This window comes from Panulirus ornatus, chromosome 47 (assembly GCF_036320965.1).
Source record: "Panulirus ornatus isolate Po-2019 chromosome 47, ASM3632096v1, whole genome shotgun sequence".
Lineage (NCBI taxonomy): Eukaryota > Metazoa > Arthropoda > Malacostraca > Decapoda > Palinuridae > Panulirus > Panulirus ornatus.
In genome coordinates, this window is record NC_092270.1 from 21,506,435 (window position 1) to 21,526,104 (window position 19,670).

A 19,670-nucleotide genomic window follows, 5' to 3' on the forward strand; every position below is an offset into this window, starting at 1 on the left:
AGGCCACATGTGTACTTATGGACTTTGTAACCAAGTGGCCAGAAGCTTATACCTTTCTGGACCAGGATGCTGCAACTGCTGTAAGAGTATTGGTGAAACAACCCAGTTTACTTTGCCAAACTTCAATTCACACATTTCAACTTTGAATCTAAGTCTTCCAGGAATGTTTCCAGCTACTGATTATCAGGGAGACCAGAATGGTTCTCTTAAATCACTAGTCTGTTGGTATGGTAAAGTTCATCTATACCCTAGGATAAGAGCTGTCCAAGTTCTTTACTGAAGGGCAGTTCATATGGGACCTGAAGCTTCCAGCCTAACTGACAGCATACTGGTCTACGATGTTTGAGTTCGTGAGTTACATGCAAGCCAAGGTGATGCCCAGGCATAAGTTGACTGTTGTTGGACATTTTGACCAAATATAAGGTAACACAGCAAAGTGCACCCAAATTTATGAGGCAGCTTGCAGCTGGAGGAAATTACACCACAAATCAGACCATTACTCAGAGGTGTAAGCAATATGGATAATGTTCCTGAGGAGTTTATAAACCATTGACTGGAGACAGGAGTGTCATCTTTGACAACAGTAAAGTTTTATGTCCCAGATGATGAGATGTATAGTGATCATGAAGTCCCTAAACTATCACTAACAATGGAAGAAGCCTTAGAAATTGGAAGAATTCATGTAATATGTTACTTATACTGTAACCTTTTTTTTTTTTGTTGAACATCGTAAACAGACTTCGTAAATGTTGTAGGTAGCTAGTGATATGTCAGGTCATCCCCAACAACTGCAGACGGAAATACCTGAAGAGATATTCACCATCAATATTGAAAGCCTGAAAGCATAAAGATTAAGGACTTTTTTCATTTTATTTGCCGGGACATTATTGAACTATTCATATCAACTTCAAAACATATTTATTTCTGCAACAAAACCCAGTGCCCAAAGTAAGAAAGAGCACCATAAGAGTTAAATTCAAATGGTTATTCCCATTACAGATAATGACACAGACAGAGCAATACAATACATCTTTTACACAAACATTATCCAAAATATTTAGATATTCTGTAACTTCCCTTAGCCCCGCTACAATATATCAAACAGCCAAAGCAACACTTTCAAGTCCCTTGGTTAGGATGCTTTTCAAAAATAAACATGTCTCAACAAATGACATAATGAAAACACTGTAATACATAATTTCATTTGAAGGCACTAGATCTTTTAGCAAAAGTGACCCAAACATTCTGTTTGAAATTTCATATTGTATTTTCTGAATCAAATTGCCTCTGGATGTTCATGTGATGCTAGCTTGAGGACAGTATCACAAATTACTTCCAAACTGGCATCATCTTTCAATCTGTGATCGGCATGCTTGAGGTAAATTAACTGTGCATCATCAGTCTTCAGTGCATGAAGAAGCTCCAGAGATTCCTTGTATGGGACATCTTTATCCTACAGAGAAGAAATAGCACCAGTCATTTCAAGACTTGGTTATCTCTACTGAATTGTCCTCTTAGGAAGTCAATATACAAATTAAGACCCGATGCAAGCAAGTGAAAAGAATGGCCATGCATATTGGTGGCATTTGAATGATATGTAAGTGCTATATCTTGTGTAAGATCCAGGGAAGGATCCTGAAATATAAAATTATATGTCAGCTATTTTGAATATTTCCATGAAGTTTTGATCACCTTTCTTTTGTGAAGTAAGTGGGATCCCACCTATCAATGTTGAAGTAATGCTTCACTAGTCTACCACAGAGGCCATCATACAAGATGGGATGATATTTCACTTGCTTGGTAATGCTAAAAAACGTCCAGTTTTATTAAAATGGGATGTTTTTCATGTAACTATGGGTTAGTACAGATAATGTGCATTAGCATCTGGAGATAAACTTAGGGAAGAATTTCCTGTATGTTTTCAGTTTCATATGTTGTGTGTGATAGTTTATCCTACTCACTGAGACCGACTACAGTGCTACAAGATAAGCAGAGAAGTGTCAGATAAATAGAGAACAAGAAATAAAGTCTGAATATGGGAAGAGGGGGTCATATCAAATCATTCCATTTCATAATGTTTTGCTTTAATACTCTCTACTAAATATGGAGCACACTTGATGTAAGTCATGAAGTTCTGTTCTTAGGTGGTAAAGTTGTGAATTTGCAACATCAAAATGCTGTGATCATCAAGAAATCTGTAGACTCCAAATTGCTAGACTATTGGCTGGTGGCTACTCATGCCTCCATCTTAACCCACTTCTATAAGCAAGATTCATGACTACATCTGGTAACAGTCATATATGTACATGATATTTGTTTTTTCATTCATATTTGCCAATTCCCACAAGAGCAAGGTAGCATCAAGAACGTATGACTGAGACTTAGAGGAAAAAATCCTCACTTGGCCCCCTTCTCTGCTCCTTCCTTTGGAGAATTAAAACTTAATATATACAGCACTGTATATCAACAGACTTTTTCCTTTATTTTATAAGAAACTGATACTGAAAACATTTCCAAGTTAGGTCTCTAGGAATGTAATCAACACTTATACATGGGTTTCCAAGGGAAAATGGATTCAACTGTAGCTTTTACACTTAGGGTGGCAATAATCAGCAATGTAACTCCTCGTAACTGGCATGGCAAAACCTTGAGAGTCCATATATGTATAATTCCATGATGTGCATACTGACATTGGGATTATCATATCTTGAGTGTAAGATGAAATATGATGAGTTTGCAGTAGAGAGTGAAATGTTGAAGCGTGGTAGAGTAAGTGATAAAGAGTATTGGCAGAAGTTCTGAGAAGAGGGAAGATACAAGAATGAAAATTTATAGAAACAAAATCTCGGAGGGCGTGGTTAATGCATTATTAAGAACATTAGCATTTGGTTTGGTAAAACATTAGTGGCACAAATAACTAGATGTGTTATTAAAAGGTTGAATTTTGGATTGCATGTAAACCATTCACCAATTATCCACAAGAAACAAGTTCTTTGTGAGGTTCTGAGTGTAAAATGAAATTGAGGAGGGAATCTTACTTGTAAATCCCAAAAGAACCAAAGGAAGGAAAGTTGTTGAGGGTGATAATGGGCATAGAGAGAGATTTGAAGTAAATCAGAGATCCAAATTTACATTTTAAGCAAGATTAACTAAAATCTTAGCAAGAAGTGAAGACTTTTAATGTCAGCAGGAACTAAATGGAAAACTAACAGAAGGTTAAATGGTAACTATAATTCTGCTGCAATATCACAGATTTGTTAATGTTAACAAGAAAGAGATCTGAATGTGTATACAAAGCTTTTTGAAATTTAAGGGATTCGATGGAGTGTCCTAAGGAACTAAATTTTTATTGGTCGATCTGGTCAAGTAACAGACATTATGGAGAATACATGATTGAGTACAAACAAACATTGAAAATTTAATTTGGGGTCAAATTCAAGGGCAGGTTGGCAAGATCACAGTAGAATTTCTAAGAAATATGTGCATGATCAAGAACTTGTGTGATGCGTGTGCTAGTGTATTAATTATATGTCTATGTAGGCTGCTATATAAAATCGAGAACTTCACCATAGTATTGAAAATCAAACTATAAAGAAACTAATCAGTACCAAATTTGAGATAAATTTACAGCGTAATAAGCAAAGTAAAGCGCAGTATTGCAAATGAGCGTATGAATGTACAGCAGCTCAGATTTGTGTAGTCAGCTGTGGTTAAAATTAATGTAGGATTAGTTTGATCCAGTTTAGCCCTTCGAATGTGAATGAAATATAAAAGAAATGATGTATGACATTTATGTCTAAAGCATAATATAGGTCATGGATGATTCTTCTGGGCAAGTAACAGTAAATTTCTGGGCTAAGTAATTATAAGTCATCATTAATATTTCTGAAACATGTACGTGTAGGAAGAGAGGAAAGTGATTGGTTCTCAGTGAATGTAGGTTTGCGGCAGGGGTGTGTGATGTCTCCATGGTAGTTTAATTTGTTTATAGATGGGGTTGTTAGGGAGGTGAATGCAAGAGTTTTGGAAAGAGGGGCAAGTATGAAGTCTGTTGGGGATGAGAGAGCTTGGGAAGTGAGTCAGTTGTTGTTCGCTGATGATACAGCGCTGGTGGCTGATTCATGTGAGAAACTGCAGAAGCTGGTGACTGAGTTTGGTAAAGTGTGTGAAAGAAGAAAGTTAAGAGTAAATGTGAATAAGAGCAAGGTTATTAGGTACAGTAGGGTTGAGGGTCAAGTCAACTGGGAGGTGAGTTTGAATGGAGAAAAACTGGAGGAAGTGAAGTGTTTTAGATATCTGGGAGTGGATCTGGCAGCGGATGGAAACATGGAAGCGGAAGTGGATCATAGGGTGGGAGAGGGTTCGAAAATTCTGGGAGCCTTGAAGAATGTGTGGAAGTCGAGAACATTATCTCGGAAAGCAAAAATGGGTATGTTTGAAGGAATAGTGGTTCCAACAATGTTGTATGGTTGCGAGGCGTGGACTATGGATAGAGTTGTGCGCAGGAGGATGGATGTGCTGGAAATGAGATGTTTGAGGACAATGTGTGGTGTGAGGTGGTTTGATCGAGTAAGTAACGTAAGGGTAAGAGAGATGTGTGGAAATAAAAAGAGCGTGGTTGAGAGAGCAGAAAAATAATAGAATTGTAATAGATGACTCGCCACCCCTATGACCTGGGCATGCAAATACCTTGAGAGTCCAGTATATGTATATACTTCCATACTTTTCTTCATACTAACATGACATTGGATATATCAATATCTTGAGTAGAGCATGAAACAAGATGTAGAGTGCTGTGTGTATGTAGACAAACTTTGACGCCTTATACTGATAAGTGATAAAATATTATGTGGCAGAAGTTCTGGAAGGGGGCAAAATACCAAGTATCATCATTCTATAGAAATAAAATCTCTCAAAGCACTGTTTATATCAATACAAAACAGTTAGCATTTTAGGTGTTTGTGTTAACACATATCAGTTCACACAAATAACCAATTTCTATAAAAATATTGAAATTTTGGATTAAAAGCTCCATGTAAACCATTGCACCAATATCCCACACTATCAACCTTCAAGTTCTTTGTAGGCTTCTAGGGGTCTGCTCAAAATGACTATTAGAGGAAAGGGAATCTTACCTCTGTATTCCTTCAAATATCAAACCTAAAATGGAAAGGAAAGTTTTGTTTGGGTGTTAATGGGCCTATGCAGCCATGGACTTTGAACGTAAATCAGAGATCCACAAAAGTTTTACTGCTTCTTAACCAAGATTACCTAACAACTTAGCTAAAAAGTGAGAGCTACATGTTCACTTCAGCCAGAACTATAGCATAATCTCAAACTACAACAGAGTTTAAAATGGTAACTATAATTCTGCTGCAACTTATCCACAGATTTGTTAAATTCGGTTAACAACAAAAGATAGAATTCTGAATGCTGTATACAACCAAAGCTCTATTGAAATTGAAGGGAAGTGCCCAGTGGACTGTCCTACCAGGAACTAAATTTTTCAATTGAGACAACTCATGTCACAGATAACCAGACAACTTATGACAGCATATGACACAGGACATGACGTGTGACAAACACAAACACTTGAATTATTAACTTTGGGGTCAAATTCAAGGGTCGGTACCAAAAATCCACAAGTAAGCCTTGCCTAGGAGAATCATCTTCATGATCAAAGAAACTCCTGTGTGAAGTACCCATGGTGCTGACTGATCAACTAATATGATCTATAGTAGCTGCTATAATGAAAAACTCTGAGAACCTATTCAACCATAACTATTGAAAATCAAACTTATAAAGAAATCCTAATCCAGACGCATAATCTTGTATAAAAAATACACAGGCGTAAAATAAGCAAAGTAAAGCTGCCCACAGTATTAGCACAATGAGCTCATGAATATCTGTCAGCCTCAGCTTTTCTTATCAGCTGTGAATAAACATTTACAATGTAGAATTATGTTATACCAAATTAACCCTTCCATTGTGAAATGAATTTAAAGAATAATATTCTAAACACTAACCTTTAGGCCATGGATGATTCTTACTGGGCAAGTAACAGTAACTCTCTCTGGAGCTAAAGTTAAATTAAACTGCTTCATATCTTCAAACATCATCTTACACACTGGGAAATCTCCATATTCTGGGTTACAAAGGTTCAAAGTTTCACCATCCTCATATTTCTTGAGATCTTCTGGAAGCAACTGACTGTGAAGCTTCTTTTCAAGCTTTTCCCCAGAATTAATGCCTGGAGCTAACATTATAATGCTCTTGAACTTTTCTGGGTATTTCTTTGCTAACAAGCATGATATCTGCAATAAGATATGTTTTGAATACTGAGTTATGCATTTTGGTCCTTAACATCTGGTTGCATAGCACAGGCATCCATAACAGCGTATCTGTCATCACTAAAGAAGTAGCACACTTATTTGGAAATCATCATCCTTTACTGGAATGGTTAATTTGAATTCAAGGTGCAACATTCTGCCCTCACAAACTATAATGAATGTGATAACTATCAAAAATCAGTCATACAGCAAACAAACAGTTGCTCTAACCCTTTACCTCCTATTTCCCAAGCCAAAGTAAAAAACAGGATCAAAGGTGTTTCCAAAACACACACACACACAAATACACACATGCATACCGGTGCATATCTTAATTCCAACATAAAGCCAAAATTAGAATATGCTTCTCAAGTTTGGTCACAACACGTAAAGAAGCTGATTAGAGAAGTTCCTGAGGAAGGCAACAAAGATGGTACCAGATGTAAGAGAGCAAGTCAGAGGGAAAGGCTAAAAGTTTAAATTTGCCCACCGTGGGAAAGAGAAGATTGAGGGGTGGCCTAATCACCACCTTTATGTTTATAAAACATCAGTAAGTAGACAGTGGCCAGTTCTTTGAAAGATGTAGAGACAGAGCAACCAGCTGACTTAACAGATGAAAAGAAGTACTTCTGAAGACTAAGAGTGATGGATGAATGGAATAGAATGCCTGTGGACATGGTTAATACATACACCATACATAAATTTGATGTATGGTAGTTGAAAATGTTCAAAGAGACAGGGTCCCATGAGTGTAAAAGTCCCTCTCCATACAGTACAATAGGTCATTTCACATAGGTAATGACACACAAGTGTAAAATTCTCACTCCATACTATACAAATAGGTAATTACACACTTTTGCACATACACTGGCTTCTGGTTAGTGTCACTAACCAAGACTGATCACAGGCTGACCTAGTTTCAAATTCTGTGTACAACAGTCAGCCCATGGTTACCTAAGCTGTTCTTCCCTTGGAGCTGGTCAATAAATGGGTACCTGACTTTACTTGGGGTGTATATGTGTGTCCAGAGCAACAGTTTGGAAATTATTCAAACTATGTGGCTGCCATTTCAAAAAATAACTTATCTGAGCTAATGGTTAACAAATAATGTTGAATCCTTGATAGTGAATGGTGAAGAGACAGAAACAATGATCAACAAAGATTCTAGACATTAATGAAAGAAACATAGCACATAAAACAGTGATAAGAGTATGAAATAATGTATTCTTTTGGATGAAAGTGGCTTTCATGTTAACTTACCCAACAACCCATGGAAGAAGCAATCACAACCTGTGGACCGTGTGACATCTTGAGGAGCATTTCTGTAGCATCCTCAAGCCAGAGTGACAACCGTGTCTCAGTTATAGGAACACCATCACTTTCACCCAGACCTGATGGATCATACCTAAATTTTGGAAGAAATCAGCATGTGAATACTTAAGGCAGGTACATATGTAGATAAAATGGTCCTTCTATCTATCTACCTATATCTCTGATACTTGTTCCCTCTTGGGACTCCCATTCAGGGGGTGGCCACACCCAAAGAGTCTCCACTTATACCTGTCCTTATATGCCTTCCTTGCATGCACAATTCCATGCATTCTTCCACCATATCTCTCCTTCCATTACTCTTCCACTCTAACTAGAAAACAGTTCTTAGTTTTTAAAAAAAATCTATTGTACAGTAACTCTGTCAAGATATTTCAATACAACGGGAACTGTGTTTATGTCTGTTGAGGTTGGACTAATGAGGATAGCTCATGCCTGTTGCAGTGGAGCCAACCACAGCACCAGTGTCATTACTGCTGAAGGTGGAAGCATTGAGGAGTTAATGCAGTCTGAAGAGGCTGGGATATAATTCATGAGGGTGATTGAAAAGCATACAATCACAAGCACTGACAATCTTACATGGACAATTTTGAACTAACAAAGTGGTAGGTCAAGTATATGAAACCAACTCAATTTCTGTGTCTGTAAGAACAGAGGGATGCTTTCATGGCTTAGAGTGGTTCATTACATGTGGGACTGACTATGCATGTACTAATCAGACCACATGATGAAAGAAACATTGCCAATGTATGTAAGACACAGGAACTGTGTTGTTGGTTGCAGAAAACAAGGAAGTTATCATAAGTAGATAATTACAAACGTGTAATTACAGAAGTGAGGAAGATAAATAAAGTCATATCTGTGACAGGGTTCATTAACAAGCAAGGAGACTTATGGGACAGGACAAGTGATGAAGAAATCAAGTTACTGAGTGTAAGCAAGAGGATGTGTTAAATCATAAAAGTTGTAAGGCTATGCTGAAACAGTAGAGAACAACTCAGTGTATGAGTTAATGAAACACGTATCTGGAAGATGTGTTTTACCACAATTTGCTGCCACCATTTATCTGTGGCTTGTTCTTTAAGACAGGATCATCTATAAACAATATTTTATAAAATAGATAATCCAATAGAAGAAAAGTAAATTAGAGATACACTGAAGACAACGAATAACATAGAAACATTATGTCAACAGATGGGCAAAGTTGTAGTAAGTGGCCACTTGCCTTTTGAATTATGTCTGAATTTTGGAGTGAGGGCTAGTTATGGAGACTTTGTTGCCATGGCCACCCCTCTGAGGGAGTTCTAACTGGGACAGGCATCAGAGATATAGACAGAAGAAGAAAGCACAGGAGGTGGCCTATGTGTTATTTACCATGACATACGGAGAGGTTTACAATGATCATTAAGCAGAATCAAGAGGGATTATGAAGACTGCTGAGGAGAGCTCAACAGAATTATCCAGTGACCTTCCTTGGGAGTAATTCTGGTATATGGACATTTGTACTTGGACTAATGGAGTGAAAATGCTTATCTCAGCTGGAGGTAAGGGAACTGTGAGAGCTCAATCTGGGTAAGGGGATTGTTGAGTGGTCAAAATGACTTTAACATGTGTGACTTATGTGCCTGCTATTAGATGTACAGTGCATTTTGTTGCTAACTAAATGAGTGCTGACAGGCATAACTGAAACAAGAGTGATTTATAACTTTTATCCTTGAGGACATTTTTCAAAACAATCCCATTGGAAAGAACTGTTACATAAGTGTGAATGTTTCTCTAGGGTAGAAGGACATTGAGTGGAAGGATGAGTTACAAAAAATCACCAAAATTGCAGTCAGTCTGATGTTGAAATGCAACAAAACCAACAAAAACCTCCTAGTAAACACACAAGCTTTAACAAGGAGTGATCAAGTGAAATAACATGTAAGTGTCAAGGCAGGGATAACCAAAATGGGGATTCCAAAAAAGAGATCTCATGGTGTTGCCATTTGCCATATGTGAGACAAAGTATACACACTGATCCTTGGGTAGATAAAAGGTTAGGCCCTTTGGGGAAGCAAGATAGGTTTGTTTGTATCTAATCAGAAGTGAAAATCTCATGTTCTATCGCCAATGAATGATACCAACAAGAAAAGATATTGCACTTTTATGCCTATACTAATGTAATTTCAAGCATATGAATCCACAATAAAAGGCTATCTAGAGTGTTTATTGACTGAACTGGAAATAAGACATGTATGATACAAAACACACTATTATCAACATAAAAAATCACTCACACTGTTCAACAATTAGGCAGCAATCACATGAGCACAGCACATTTCATATCACTAAAGTTACAATGAACTACTGCTTACACTCCAAATAAAAAAAACAGTTAACATAATGCCAATTTTACATAAACTTCAAAATTATCATTGAATTTAATGGTTTTACAGTCATTACTGTCTAATAAAAATAATTTTTTTTATATTATACCTAGTCGCTGTCTCCCGCGAAAGAATGGCCCACCTCACCCACCCACCCACATACTCATGTATATACATAAATGCCCACACACTCACATATACATACCTATACATTTCAAAGTATATAACATATACATATATAAACATGGACCTATTCATATTTGCTGCCTTCATCCATTCCTGTCACCACCCCACCACACATGAAAATGGCACCCCCTAACACACGCGTGTGGTAGCACTAGGGAAAGACAACAAGGACCACATTCATTCACACTCAGTCTCTAGCTGTCATGTGTAATGCATCAAAACCACAGCTCCCTTTCCACATTCAGGCCCCATATAAACTTTCCATGGTTTACCCCAGACACTTCACATGCCCTGGTTCAATCCATTAACAGCACGTCAACCCTGGTATACCACATTGTTCCAATTCACTCTGTTCCTTGCACGCCTTTCATCCTCCTGTATGTTCAGGCCCTGATCACTCAAAGTCTTTTTCACCTACAATCCTTCCACCTACAATTTGGTCTCCCAATTCTCCTTGTTCCCTTCATCTCTGACACATATATCCTCTTTGTCGATCTTTCCTCACTCATTCTCTCCATGTGACCAACCATTTCAATAAACCCTCTTCTGCTCTCTCAACCACACTATTTCTATTACCACACATCTCTCTAACCCTTTCATTACTTACTCGATCAAACCACCTCACACCACATACTGTCCTCAAACATTTCATTTCCAACACATCCACCCTCTTCCGCACAACCCTATCTATAGCCCATGCCTCGCAACCATATAATATTGGTGGAACCACTATTCCTTTAAACATTCCCATTTTTGCTCTCTGAGATAATGTTCTTGCCTTCCACACATTCTTCAATGCTCCCAGAACCTTCGCCCCCTCCCCCAACCTGTGATTCACTTCCGCTTCCATGGTTCCATCGGCTGCCAAATCCACTCCCAGATGTCCAAAACACTTCACTTCCTCCAGTTTTTCTCCATTCAAACTTATATATTTATATTTATTATACTTTGTCGCTGTCTCCCGCATTTGCGAGGTAGCGTAAGGAAACAGACGAAAGAAATGGCCCAACCCCCCCCATACACATGTATATACATATGTCCACACACGCAAATATACATACCTACACAGCTTTCCATGGTTTACCCCAGACGCTTCACATGCCTTGCTTCAATCCACTGACAGCACGTCAACCCCGGTATACCACATCGCTTCAATTCACTCTATTCCTTGCCCTCCTTTCACCCTCCTGCATGTTCAGGCCCCGATCACACAAAATCTTTTTCACTCCATCTTTCCACCTCCAATTTGGTCTCCCTCTTCTCCTTGTTCCCTCCACCTCCGACACATATATCCTCTTGGTCAATCTTTCCTCACTCATCCTCTCCATGTGCCCAAACCACTTCAAAACACCCTCTTCTGCTCTCTCAACCACGCTCTTTTTATTTCCACACATCTCTCTTACCCTTACGTTACTCACTCGATCAAACCACCTCACACCACAAATTGTCCTCAAACATCTCATTTCCAGCACATCCATCCTCCTGCGCACAACTCTATCCATAGCCCACGCCTCGCAACCATACAACATTGTTGGAACCACTATTCCTTCAAACATACCCATTTTTGCTTTCCGAGATAATGTTCTCGACTCCCACACATTCTTCAAGGCCCCCAGGATTTTCGCCCCCTCCCCTACCCTATGATCCACTTCTGCTTCCATGGTTCCATCCGCTGCCAGATCCACTCCCAGATATCTAAAACACTTCACTTCCTCCAGTTTTTCTCCATTCAAACTCACCTCCCAATTGACTTGACCCTCAACCCTACTGTACCTAATAACCTTGCTCTTATTCACATTTACTCTTAACTTTCTTCTTCCACACACTTTTCCAAACTCAGTCACCAGCTTCTGCAGTTTCTCACATGAATCAGCCACCAGCGCTGTATCATCAGCGAACAACAACTGACTCACTTCCCAAGCTCTCTCATCCCCAACAGACTTCATACTTGCCCCTCTTTCCAAAACTCTTGCATTTACCTCCCTAACATTCAAACTTACCTCCCAAAGTACTTGTCCCTCAACCCTACTGAACTTAATAACCTTCCTCTTATTCACATTTACTCTCAGCTTTCTTTTTTCACACACTTTACCAAACTCAGTCACCAACTTCTGCAGTTTCTCACTCGAATCAGCCACCAGCGCTGTATCATCAGCGAACAACAACTGACTCACTTCCCAAGCCCTTCATCTACAACAAACTGCATACTTGCTCCTCTCTCCAAAACTCTTGCATTCATCTCCCTAAGAACTCCATCCATAAACAAATTAAACAATCATGGAGACTTCACGCACCCCTGCTGCAAACCAACATTCACTGGGAGCTAATCACTTTCTTCTCTTTCTACTTGTACACATGCCTTACATCCTTGATAGAAACTTCTCACTGCTTCTAGCAACTTACCTCCCACACCATATACTCTTAATACCTTCCACAGAGCATCTCTATCAACTCTGTCATATGCCTTCTCCTGATCCATGAATGCTACATATAAATCCATCTATTTTTCTAAGTATTTCTCACATACATTCTTCAAAGCAAACACCTGATCCCCATATCCTCTACCATTTCTGAAACCACAATGCTCTTCCCCAATCTGATGCTCTATACATGCCTCTGCCCTCTCAATCAATACCCTCCCATATAATTTCCCCTTTGCCTTTGTGCAATGGCACTACGCATGCATTCCACCAATCCTCAGGCATTTAACCATGAACCATACATACAATGAATATCCACCAACCAGTCATCAATACAGTCACCCCCCCTTTTTTAATAAATTCCACTGCAATACCATCCAAACCCGCCGCCTTGCCGGCTTTCTTATATCCTATGTGTCAGTCACTGCAAGAAGATTTTGCAAATAAGTATAGAAGGTCATCTGGTACTGGAACCATTTTCATCAAAGAGATAACAAGTTCCTTCTCTTCCAATAACCACCTTAGCTCACTCAGGGGTGGGGCTGAAGAATCTTCTATTAACTGTTGCTTGATAATTTGTATGTTTGCATTATCAAAATATGGTATGTTTTGTAAAAAGCAGACTGCTCAGGTAGTGCTAATAAGCACAAAACTTTGTATCTAGCATTACTGACATGTGATGATTTCTGCTCAAACAATGAACAAACAAAACTATTTGAGAGACAAAGCAGTCATTCATTCAATTCGAATTCAGTTTTCAGCTCTCCCCAAAATTCTCAAAGAAATTGGTATTTTTCTTTAATGCTCTTTATTCAACAGATGAGGTTACAAAGGCACACAATCAAAGACATCTATAATTCACTGCCTAAATACATCATTTCAGAATGCACATTCTTACCTGACATAAGAAAAGCCATACTTCAGGCAAAATGACTGTAAAGTAGTAGCTTTAATTCCAGATTTGTTTGACATGAATCCTGGTATATATATAAGTCCTTGAGGGCATGGTCCATTTATCTTCTTATATGCTATTCTTCGAACTTTTCCAGACTTTTTGTCTTCTATCTGTAAAAAGTACAAATTATTTCATGCTATAAATATTCCTTAAATGTTGTTCATTGTAGGACATTAACACAAATTTATTTGCTCAGATTGAGGTGCTTGGGACCACCATGGTGATGCCTTTCATTTCATCAACAAGTATGAGTCTTTGCATTAGTGTAAAATATTGTATAATAGCAAGAACTTTCAAAATTTCCACATGTGGAAAAAGGGGATTTAGAGAAAAACAACAGTGAAGACTGCAGCACACAAGTTATGGGTTATGTAATGTGCATTAATCTATAAATAAACTGAAAGTTTAATTTGCTAGTCTATGTCATCTATAAAGAGCCACTGAGGGGATAAATCAACAGAATGAAGTTTCTCATGCTATATGTTGTTTGGTTTTCTCTAGAGCCACCCTAAGTCACTTCACAAAACAAGTGCCTTGAAGATTTCACTTGAAAAATGGGCTTTAACACTAAAGAAATCTCATTTGAATCTAATCACTGTATGCCAAGGATGCAAATGCTCCAAGTCTCTCTTTGTTCAGACTGGTTTGTATGCTATATTAAAAAAATATTATTCTCTTATACAGTACATAATTACATACATTTTTTTCAATACTATTAGCCATTTCCCACGTTAGTGAGGTAGCATTAAGAACGGAGGACTGAGCCTTTGAGGAAATATCCTCACTTGGCCCCCTTCTCTGTTCCTTCTTTTGAAAAATCAAAAACGAGAGGGAAGGATTTGCAGCCCCCGCTCTCTCCCCTTTTAGTCGCCTTCTACGACACGCAGGAAATACGTGGGAAGTATTCTTTCTCCCCTATCCTCAGGGATAAATTACATACATATTACTAGTAATATCATTCCCAATTGCAAATGGTGGACAAGATGCATGTTAGCCTCTTAGCTTACTCATACACATTCTCAATCCATATCTAGTTCTTTAGCAGGAAACATAAACTTCCATGCTAATAGAAGCACTTCTTACATCTTCACTTTGTAAAATAAGTTAATCCATTATAAGATCAAAGTCTTCATTCACATCATTTCATCAAAATAAACTACTGTATGGAATTAAATAAAAATTTTCATAACTACTGTACATATACCAAGTGTGATGCTATAAACTAAAATCTTGATGTGATGGAAAGTTCTGAGCTATATCTTCTAAATAAGCATATCAGAATTAACTAAAAGAATATGGTTCAATATCAGATATGAAATCATGGTTAATCAATGTGATTGATAAGATGTATTACAAAATACTGGAATTTGGTGATTACATGGAATAGGTGTTCATGTTACCAACACCATAATGCTCCCTCAGATTATGCAGTGGTTTGCTCTTATCTAATTCCTGTGGAATTTCAATATTTTGCTTAATAATAAGTGTAACATATTTTGTACTACTACACTTAACACCTTTTTGGATGCTTGTTGGACAGCCTTATAATGGCAAATCCACAGAAATAAAAAACTAAGAAAAGCATGGAGTATTAGTACTTCAAATTCAAACAGGGGAGAACAAAGTCAAAGTTGTGGCATGAGCTTTGGTAGTGATGTACATAAAAAAGGCTTATCATCTTCTGGAAATTCTGGAATCTTAAGTGCATAGGCCAATGCATTCAGCTTTTGGATGTTTTCTAACTATACATATATTTGGAGTGGAGATCTTCCTACATAGTAACAGTATCACAGGCAAACTTATATAAAGAATTAAAGAAAAACATGTCACTCACTTCATGGAACAAAGTTTCTGGTTCAGTAGCAGCTACAGAAAAGCTTTTTGAAGATGCCATCAGGAGTATACACTTAGGATTCAGGACTTCAATCTTTGCAAAACCTTCAGCATGCTCCTTTTTGCTGCCTGAATGGAGAACAGTAAAAGAACCATAGCTTACTACATAAATAAATGCACATTCTGGTTTCAGAGATACAAGATTTCTTATTAAAGAAATATTATCATTAACAGAAGATCAAATATCTGAGCACTGACTGGATACAAAATCTACCTGTCTATGACGGAAATTTTTGAGTAAAAAAAGATGGACTTTCAATGCAATAACTACAGGAGTGATGAAGCACTTAAGACATTGGTGAGATCTTTTAGACATACAGTGCTACATATAGAACTGTGATTCTGATTTTGAAAACTGGATAGAATTACAAGAACAAGCAAAAAGAGGATTATCGAATCATAGGGTGAGAATCTAATGAAAAGTGTAAAATGAAGAAGAAAAGGAATGGAATGTGATTTAAGCATGGATGAAAATAAAGAATTTTATGTGCAGTGCACCAGGACTGGGCTTCATCTGTGTTGGCAGAGCTGGCACTGGATCTAACTGCTGTCAAAAACTATCTTCAGCAAAATTTCTTGATTAACAATAACTGAAGTCATAATGAACATATGACATGAGGTTTCTATCAAATGTTTTAATTGATAAGTTCTCATTTTCTTACAAAAAAGTCTTTGTGCTGGAATTCAGGATCCTCCCAAGCAATATCAATAATGTATGTGAAAGGAATGAGTAATTAGCACACAATGATTTGCTCTTCATCACTTCTTACCTTCCCTGCCAAGAAAAAGCTATGAATTCAGAGGCCAAGGTGTGGAGCTCATCAGAAAAGAGACCAAACACCTGCTTAGAAGTATGCCCCTTTAGCCTAATAAATCCACCTCTTATATGGAGTCATATACTCAAAAAACATAACCTCCAATGTGAAAACAGATAAACATTTAAACCCTTCCTTACATGATGGGGTGACTATGAATGCTCCCCCTTCTCCTGGTGCTGTCTGTTGGCCAAAAGTTTACCCAAAAAGCCAAAGGAATCTTTCTGCCCCTTATACCAGGGGGTACAGAGTTCTTTTTGACATCCTAAAAACCAGGTAGTCTTTTGCTGTAGTGTGGACTTTATACCCATGACAAAATGTCCAAAACCATAGGGTCTGAAGAGGACCATTGTCTGTTGTGGAACAGTACAGCTTTTCACCATAATGATGGTTCCAGCATCAAAGATGGGGTAAATTTCCATTTCCTTTTGAAACTAGATGAATATAGTATCAATTTATCTTTATCATTCAGTAATATTGATTCATTACGGCATGATTTGCAGTATCAGTTGAATACTGCAACAGCAGACACGGTTATGATGATCAGAGGAAAATCTGGGGTTAACAACACGAAATAACTGAAGCAATGAAAACCTCATCTAACTTTGTCCGGGTGTCCAAATTTACTTTTAATTCATTGTTATGGTTGACATGTATGAATGTAATTCTTGCATGCTCTATGGGGCCAGATGATTTCAGGTGTTTGTTAATGGAATCTGTCCGAATACATGTATAACAGAAAAAAATGAGGTTACTCGAGATAAATGAAATAATTTTATAAATCGGTAAAACCTATGAAAACCTTACCTAGTTTACACTAACAGTCAAGGTTAACCTTAAATTTTGATGATATTTACAATATGTATCAACATATTCATCTGTTCTGTGGGGGCAGTCGATGAAATTCATATGTCAACAAAGATTTACACAATCCCCTCAGAATTAATGTAAACTCAAACTATAAAACCCATACTTTTCAAAGAACATCTAGATTTAGGTAAATTTGGCCAGTTTGGGAAAGTCTGGTGAGATTTTCATTGAGGCTCTTGATTTCTCCAAATAATTCTCCTACATTTACATTTACTTACTCCACACAATCCCTGAGCATTGAAACCCTCTCCACTACTGTCTTATCTGACACTGAAAAATACAAACTAATTCTCGAAATCATAATGACCTCAAGAAACCAACACTACTATAGGGTAGAAATACAATGAAAAAAATCTTCCAATGTCATAGAGTAATACAGTAGCACTCCTAAACTGAAATTCTACCACAGACAGAACTAAAAGTTCCATCAGTGACCAAAATGCTACTCTGGAAAGTACTTGAGAAAAGGAACACGATATCGAACTAGTCCACAGCAAGTCACACAGGAACAAGTAACGCTGGAATGAAAATATGGAATTTCTCCTGACACCCATACACTACAGACTTCCAAAATGACCACACTTTCAAAGCCAAATACAACGGTTAGACAAAGTAAAAAAAAAAAAGAAAAAAAATACACTGAAATAGCTCACTTATGGGAAATGATGACTTTCAAGTCTTCACCTCTGACGGTCAACACTGCTTCAGTATTTTTATTTACACTTAAAGAGCTGGTAACAGGGAACAACCCTCTCCCACCCAGAGTCAACCCCGTTGCCTGACCCAGTTTTACCCTAATTCCGTTAAGATTCATCTTAACCACTTGTCATTATCTAACTATAGCAATATATGTCACACTCTTACAATTCTTAGTCTTGGACGTGATCAAATCTCCGTTATACTACATATGGTACAATATAACAAGGAACAACCACCTGCTTACATGTTTGGGTCGTTGAGGTAACTAGAATGACAACAATTGCCTGAAATTAGACATGTATTTTGAATTAATTTGAGATAATAATTCATAGCTTGTATTTCACATAAATTTTTTAAAATTATGTTCAAAAGATGAATTTATATGAATACTTTATGAATGTGGTATTACAGGAAAGGTAAAACATTTAGATAAAATCCAATATTTTCCTATCTAGTAGATAAAATTTAGTTTCATGTTTGTTCGCTGAAAATTTTTAACGTTGATCATGTTATCTCTCATATTTGCTGATGTTTGAGTTGAGATCATACATTATTATTCATAATCTACCATTATCAATTCTCAATTATACCGAGAAAACTTTACATTTATGGAACCGTACTTTGTATCCTTGCATTCTTATCATACAGGTTTAATTTTCATCTTTTACTTCAAGATTATGTTTGTGGAGTAATGCTTCTTATATTCTCTCTTCAACATTATGGATTCAGGTCCAGATTTTTCATGTCTTGTAAAGCCATTAGAATATACGAAGAACTGGAAATAGATATGAATGGGAACCATCTTAATTTTGAGTGTCGGAATGTGTTGGTTAGGTGTCTCCTACAGCAACATGAAGCTGATAGTAAACTTGAGATGATGGATATTAAAGTTCTTGAGAAGATTGTAGATCAGAATTCAATAAAAGTATATCTTAAATCAGGAGACAGTTTCCCTTTCCAAAAGGGCTGCCAAAGACAATCTATAGCTAGTATGAAGAGTGCCTACACCTTTTTGGATAAGATATTCTCGGCAGTAAGATAAAGTTTTAAACTTTGATTAACAAAATATAGACCATGCAGTTACGGCCAAGCACTCTGTAGAAATGAATTGAAAAAAAAAGTCATGAGAGAATCAAGAGGAAACTACAAAACTGGTTTCAAAAGTGAAGGATCTGAAATAAAGACATGCTGGGAGCTTTAGCAAGGGAAGAACAGACACGATGAAATAGTTTGGAGAATAATGATTCTACAATTATCATTCTGGCACTAAGACTACCCTGAATGTTGCAAGAGGCCATACCTCCACTCTTATGGCAATGTAGAAGAACAAGAGGAGACACAATATTTTCAAGTGTAATCAACGCTTGAAACATGCTGCCTTGACCCATCAATCCCTCGAAAATAATTACTCTTATTGATTGAACCTGATTAAGTAATGAAGCAATCCTAATGACCTTTGCACGCCATAATTTCCTTCACATTGGGAAAGATAAGCAACTTCAAGGAGCAGACATAAGTAAAATTGCTACCTTTTAGAAACTCATATATGATGTTTTCTTTCATTACAAATAATAATGTCCGATTGTTTTATTTCATTAAGCAATATATGTCTGATTAGCAATGTCTTCATAGAAATTAATATGTTTTGTATAAAAGAATGCACGTCATTTATGCTTGAAAAAATGTTATGGTTTCACTTCTAGGTTTCAATTATCTATGAATTGAAAGAAAAACATGTTATATTTATTCTTCTATAAAAACTATATATCTTTAGTGAAATGAATAGTAATAATTACGAGAATGGA

At 37.2% G+C, this 19,670-nt stretch overlaps 1 protein-coding gene across 4 annotated transcripts; it reads right to left on the reverse strand.

The window, feature by feature from the left end:
- Positions 1-856: 856 nt before the first annotated feature.
- On the reverse strand, positions 857-19,281 carry LOC139763668 (palmitoyl-protein thioesterase ABHD10, mitochondrial-like). 4 transcript variants are annotated; one of them, XM_071689970.1, is made up of 6 exons: positions 19,166-19,281; positions 15,423-15,550; positions 13,532-13,698; positions 7,590-7,734; positions 6,027-6,314; positions 857-1,453 (listed from the first exon to the last, which is right to left on the reverse strand). In XM_071689970.1, exons 1-6 carry the CDS (start codon positions 19,251-19,253, stop codon positions 1,277-1,279), a joined length of 993 nt encoding a protein of 330 aa, XP_071546071.1. In that variant the 5' UTR covers positions 19,254-19,281; the 3' UTR covers positions 857-1,276. The 4 variants fall into 4 exon arrangements, with proteins under 4 accessions (XP_071546071.1, XP_071546073.1, XP_071546072.1 ...); XM_071689972.1 differs by lacking the exon at positions 19,166-19,281 and adding an exon at positions 18,031-18,115; XM_071689971.1 differs by lacking the exon at positions 19,166-19,281 and adding an exon at positions 17,820-17,945.
- Positions 19,282-19,670: the final 389 nt, after the last annotated feature.

Excerpts from the sequence above, each read along its gene's own strand:
- LOC139763668 (XM_071689970.1), bottom strand. The coding sequence starts at position 19,253 with ATGGGTCAAGGCAGCATGTTTCAAGCGTTGATTACACTTGAAAATATT. Across the intron at positions 6,315-7,589 it reads CTTCTTCCATGGGTTGTTGG|ATATCATGCTTGTTAGCAAA; the intron begins GTAAGTTAACAT and ends ATCTTATTGCAG. Across the intron at positions 1,454-6,026 it reads GAATCATCCATGGCCTAAAG|GATAAAGATGTCCCATACAA; the intron begins GTTAGTGTTTAG and ends TCTTCTCTGTAG.